General features: G+C 45.0%; 2 protein-coding genes across 3 annotated transcripts in view; both read left to right on the top strand.

The window, feature by feature from the left end:
* Positions 1-204: 204 nt before the first annotated feature.
* The window catches only part of plcd4a (phospholipase C, delta 4a), a 19073-nt gene continuing 13351 nt past the window's right edge, over positions 205-5926 (top strand). Inside the window, exons 1-5 of one of the 2 annotated variants that reach the window (XM_083549685.1) lie at positions 205-454; positions 2021-2087; positions 3647-3697; positions 3777-3935; positions 5761-5926. The exon at positions 5761-5926 is cut by the window's right edge and continues 63 nt beyond it. In XM_083549685.1, the coding sequence (XP_083405811.1) occupies positions 3673-3697; positions 3777-3935; positions 5761-5926 (350 nt within the window). In that variant the 5' untranslated portion in view covers positions 205-454; positions 2021-2087; positions 3647-3672. Of the gene's footprint in view, positions 455-2005; positions 2088-3646; positions 3698-3776; positions 3936-5760 lie in introns of those variants that run through there. The other variant, XM_083549686.1, reaches the window with a different exon arrangement.
* Positions 2915-5926, top strand: part of mmadhca (metabolism of cobalamin associated Da) — a 57550-nt gene continuing 54538 nt past the window's right edge. The window contains exon 1 of the mRNA XM_083549696.1: positions 2915-2924. The gene's annotated coding sequence lies outside the window, so the exon portion shown is untranslated. The remainder of the gene's footprint in view (positions 2925-5926) is intronic.

The raw sequence follows: 5926 nt of genomic DNA, 5'->3' as shown, positions 1-5926 counted from the left end.
GAGAAACAATGAAATAAAAAGGAAAGAAAACGAAAGAAAAAAAAGAATACGAAGAAAATGACAATACATGAAAAATGAAGATAGGAAGAAAGAAAGAAGGATATGAGAGGAAAGAGAAAAAGAAAGGAGGAACTAGTTGAAGAGGAAAAAGGAAGAAAGGATCTAGTGGAAGAGGAAAAAAGAAGATGGAAAGAATGAAAGTGCAGAGGGTCGGGGTGAAGTAGCCCTGGGGGGAAGAGGGGTAGAGGGTGTGGACTGCGGGCTGAACGCTTCTGACCCGGAGCGTGTAAACAGCCGGACTCCGGTAACCGGAGACGCGCGCGCTCAGTACACGAGCGGCTGGAAAAGCGGCACCGCTATTGTCCTCGCGCACGAGCGGTTCACGTGCGCCACTGGATCCCGCGGTGGATTAACACACACGCACACACGCACACACACACCTGAGCTCCTCCAGGTAAGAGAACATTTACGGCAGAGCTGAAATTATTATCAAATATTCAGTAATAACATTAGTGCTGATGTTAATATTTCAGAATTAAATGTAAGAGTAATATTTATATATAATACGTGTGAGTGTGTGTGTGTGTGTGTGTGTGTGTGTGTGTGTGTTCTGTAAAGTCCATATGTCTCCTCATCAGCATTATTCCTGTTCCTACAACACCTGTATCAGGGAATAGAACCGATTATCAGATATTCTCCAGAGCTCCGGCTGAGGTGAAGCTGATAATCGAGTTCCACACCAGTGTTTCTCTCAAACACACACGAAGAATTATTATAAATATTTACATTAATATTAATCATAAATCTCGATAAAATGTAAGTTTGTACTGATATAGAGATAAAACTAAGATCTACATCACACACCATGATGACTATTGTCTGTCTGTCTGTATGTCTGCCTGCCTGCCTGTTTGTCTGTATGTCTGTCTGTATGTCTGCCTGCCTGTCTGTCTGTATGTCTGCCTGCCTGTCTGTCTGTATGTCTGCCTGCCTGTCTGTCTGTCTGCCTGCCTGCCTGCCTGTCTGTCTGTCTGCCTGCCTGTCTGTCTGTCTGTCTGTATGTCTGCCTGCCTGTCTGTATGTCTGCCTGTCTGTCTGTCTGCCTGCCTGCCTGTCTGTCTGTATGTCTGCCTGCCTGTCTGTCTGTCTCTCTGTCTGTCTGTCTGTCTGTCTGTCTGCCCGCCTGCCTGCCTGTCTGTCTGTATGTCTGCCTGCCTGCCTGTCTGTCTGTCTGTCTGTCTGTCTGTCTGTCTGTCTGTCTGTCTGTCTGTCTGTCTGTCTGTATGTCTGCCTGCCTGTATGTCTGCCTGCCTGTCTGTCTGTATGTCTGCCTGCCTGTCTGTATGTATGTCTGTCTGTATGTCTGCCTGTCTGTCTGTATGTCTGTCTGTATGTCTGCCTGCCTGCCTGCCTGTATGTCTGTCTGTCTGTCTGTCTGTCTGTCTGTCTCTCTGTATGTCTGTTTGTCTGTCCGCCTGTCTGTCTGCCTCTGTCTGTTTGTCTCTCTTGTTTATATTTCTATCTGTTTATCTCTGTTTATCTATCTGTCTGTTTATCTATCTATCTGTCTGTTTATCTGTCTGTTTATCTCTGTTTATCTGTCTGTTTATCTATCTGTCTATATGTCTGACTGTTTATCTATCTATCTATCTATCTATCTATCTATCTATCTATCTATCTATCTATCTATCTATCTATCTATCTATCTATCTATCTATCTATCTATCTATCTGTTTATCTATGTTTGTTTATCTATCTATCTGTCTGTTTATCTATCTATTAGTTTATCTCTGTTTATCTATCTGTCTATTTATCTATCTATTTGACTGTCTATCTATCTTTCTGTCTGTCAGTCTGTCTATTTCTCTGTCTGTCTTTTTCTCTGTCTGTCTTTATCTATTGATCTCTGTCTGTTTGTCTTTAACCTCCCCCCCCCCCCCCTCTCTCTCTCTCTCTCTCTCTCTCTCTCTCTCTCTCTCTCTCTCTCTCTCTCTCCCCCCCCTCTCTCTCTCTCTCTTAGGTGGGACTCTGTATATCAGACAGTATGTATGGTACGTCAGAGGAGTTGAAAACTTCCAGGCAGTCCGGTGAGTCCAGTCTCTCTCTCTCTCTCTCTCTCTCTCTCTTTCTTTCTCTCTTTCTGTTCACGTTTACCTCAGAATGAAGGTTAGATGTAAGTTTCGGTAACTAACAGGGACTTAGTTCTGTCTTGTGCTATGAAGACTGATGTGGTGTTCAGGTTTCTGTCTTGCTGATGTGTGGATTTATTTCAGTGTAATAAAATAGGTTTATAAATAAATATATAAATTATTTAAATGAGAAGTAAGTGATGAATCAAGATCTTATTAAAATAATAATACAATGAAATGCCTTAAATAAAGTCTTAAAAACTTTTATTTAATAACATTTTTTTTAATGAATGTCGATGAAATAATACACACCTCATTTCATACAGCTAGAAAATCATCTCCAGAGGAATAAAGAGAGAGAATAAGAGAATGCTGACATCCACATTTTAATACCAAGTTCTTTGTGAACTGTGGGGAAAAAACTGAAGGTGATGTTATTGTGGGTTTATGGGTTCTGTATGCTGCATAACCGCAAACTATATTGTTATAAAGATTACCAGTATAAATATATAAAAAGATAAAAGTATGTATGTTTCCTGGGAAAAGGTTTTAGATAAAGATAGTTTCCATTATTGAAGATAAATCAGTTCAGTTTAATATGTAATGATATTTATATGATGTATTTATAACATGAGTGAATGTACTTTAAGAGCACAGATAAACTCAGTTCAGTGTGTGATCAGGACTGTAGGTGTGTTATGGAGCACTGAAGGATTAAAGCCTGAACCGTGCTGCTGATGGGACACTTTTTAACCGGATGAATAGTCTGAACACACACCAAAGCCAGAACACTGTGTAACACAATAAGAGTTGATGTAAGAGGATCAACAGCTGAGCTCGTCCACCTCCACCCTGCTGACCGACTCAGTATATAACAATTCAGCACTCATACACTCCCAGCACACACACTCTTCTCCTCTCTGGATTTGTGTGTTTAGACAATAAGTGTGTGACTGCTCATTTTCTGTTATAAAAACCTCCACTCTTCTGGAAAGATCTGCCACTAGATTTTGTTGGCTTTGTGCACAGGGACATTGTCCTGCTAAAACAGGTCTCCTAGTTTAATTAAAGGGAAAATCTCATGCTCCTACGGCTGATATGATTGTGCGCCTCTAAGGCCAGATATGGGTGAAAAAGTCAATACTTCTGGAAATACAGTTGTATGTAAAATGCTGTGCCACTGATTGGTGGCCACCTGGAATTTTTCTAGCAATGTTCAAATTGTCAAGAAATTGATTGGAAACAAAGAACTTTTGTGTCTCCTCCAGGACAGGTCCTCAGAAAGATCTGGAACCTTGGTAGCAGGATGTCTGGTTATACAGAATTATAGGTCCTGCTTTTCTGCAGTAGAAGAAACTGGAAAACTTAATGCTTTAACTTGAGCAATGATTGAAGTGTGTGGAGGAAACACAAGAACAAGAAGTTCCTCTCAATAGAAATGTGCCCTTTCCTACTTTTTCTGTTCTGTACTGATATTTATTATATTTATGTTCTGTTTTTGCGTCTCTGTATGGCAGAGAGCTGAAGTGTGACACGGCAGCAGATGGCAGCTACGCAGGGTTTCCTCCGTAAGTTCACTTTTGAGGCAATTTCAGTATTGTAATTCCGTTATAATCGGTTTTACCCGAACATGGCGCGATGTTGCAGGTGCTCAGGTGGACGCGGACATGCAGTCCATGCAGTTGGGGTCTGTGATGCGGAAGGTGAAGTCGCGCACCTGGAAGAAGCAGCGCTATTTCCGCCTGCAGGACGACGGCACCACCATCTGGTACAAGAGCAAAAAGGCGGGCAATGCCCAGTCCACGTGTAAGCTCAGCTGGCCGAGGGAAATCTCCTTCAGTATGAGCCTTGTACTCTATACCAGCTTCAGATTAGGACAGGTAGTGGAGACAGGTGAAATAGTTTTGATAGGTAAAGTAGAGGACAGGTGAAGTAGAGGACAGGTGAAGTGGAGGACAGGTAAAGTGGAGGACAGGTAAAGTGGAGATAGACAGGTAGAGTGGAGGACAGGTAAAGTGGAGGACAGGTAAAGTGGAGATAGACAGGTAGAGTGGAGGACAGGTAGAGTGGAGGACAGGTAAATTGAAGGACAGGTAGAGTGGAGGACAGGTAAAGTAAAGGACAGGTAGAGTGGAGGGCAGGTAGAGTGGAGGACTGGTAGAGTGGAGGGCAAGTAAAGTGGAGGACAGGTAGAGTGGAGGACAGGTAAAGTGGAAGACAGGTAGAGTGGAGGACAGGTAGAGTGGAGGACAGGTAAAGTGGAACACAGGTAGAGTGGAGGGCAGGTAGAGTGGAGGACAGGTAGAGTGGAGGACAGGTAGAGTGTTGAACAGGTACAGTGGAGGGCAGGTAGAGTGGAGAACAGGTAGAGTGGAGGGCAGGTAGAGTGGAGGACAGCTAAAGTGGAGGACAGGTAGAATGGAGTACAGGTAGAGGGGAAGACAGGTAGAGTGGAGGGCAGGTAGAGTGGAGGGCAGGTAGAGTGGAGGACAGCTAAAGTGGAGGACAGGTAGAATGGAGTACAGGTAGAGTGGAGGGCAGGTAGAGTGGAGGGCAGGTAGAGTGGAGGACAGGTAGAGTGGAGGACAGGTAGAGTGTTGAACAGGTACAGTGGAGGGCAGGTAGAGTGGAGGACAGGTAGAGTGGAGAACAGGTAGAGTGGAGAACAGGTAGAGTGGAGGGCAGGTAGAGTGGAGGACAGCTAAAGTGGAGGACAGGTAGAGTGGAGGACAGGTAGAGTGGAGGACAGGTAGAGTGGAGGGCAGGTAGAGTGGAGGACAGGTAGAGTGGAGGACAGGTAGAGTGTTGAACAGGTACAGTGGAGGGCAGGTAGAGTGGAGAACAGGTAGAATGGAGTACAGGTAGAGTGGAGGACAGGTAGAGTGGAGGGCAGGTAGAATGGAGTACAGGTAGAGTGGAGGACAGGTAGAGTGGAGGGCAGGTAGAGTGGAGGACAGGTAGAGTGGAGGACAGGTAGAGTGTTGAACAGGTACAGTGGAGGGCAGGTAGAGTGGAGGACAGGTAGAGTGGAGAACAGGTAGAGTGGAGGGCAGGTAGAGTGGAGGACAGCTAAAGTGGAGGACAGGTAGAATGGAGTACAGGTAGAGTGGAGGACAGGTAGAGTGGAGGGCAGGTAGAGTGGAGGACAGGTAAAGTGGAGGACAGGTAGAGTGGAGGGCAGGTAGAGTGGAGGACAGGTAGAGTGAAGGACAGGTAGAGTGGAGGACAGGTAGAGTGGAGAGCAGGTAAAGTGGAGGACAGGTAGAGTGGAGGACAGGTAGAGTGGAAAACAGGTAGAGTGGAGGACAGGTAATATGGAGATAGACAAAATGTACAGTATTTACTGGAAGACTTGATTTAAATAATAATCACATTTTAACATCGAGGTTAAAGGACGTTGATTGTTGATCTTTCAGAAAAGGATGAGGGAAGAAGGGAAGCTGAAGCTGCTGCTCCTGTGTGTTTAATGTTTCTCAGGATTTTTCAGACCCCCTCAGGTTCCTAATGCAGTTCTGGTGGTAACTTTGGCAGAGACACACAGAGCCAAACATTAATGGTGCAGAATCTTATATATTGTTTTTTTTTTCGTGTGTGTGTGTGTGTGTGTGTGTGTGCGCACGCGCCTGTGTAGTCTCCATCAGTGATGTAGAAGCCGTACGAGAGGGTCACCAGTCTGAAGTTCTGCTCAGCATCGCAGACGAGTTTCCTCCTGATCGCTGCTTTACGCTGGTGTTTCGTGGTCGTCGTGGCAACTTGGACCTGGTGGCCGAGTCGGCGGAGGAGGCGCAGTCGTGGGT

This window comes from Silurus aristotelis (assembly GCF_946808225.1).
Source record: "Silurus aristotelis genome assembly, chromosome: 9".
NCBI classification, from domain to species: domain Eukaryota; kingdom Metazoa; phylum Chordata; class Actinopteri; order Siluriformes; family Siluridae; genus Silurus; species Silurus aristotelis.
Note: the sequence above shows the minus strand (reverse complement) of the source record. Positions and strands in the feature narration are given on the sequence as shown.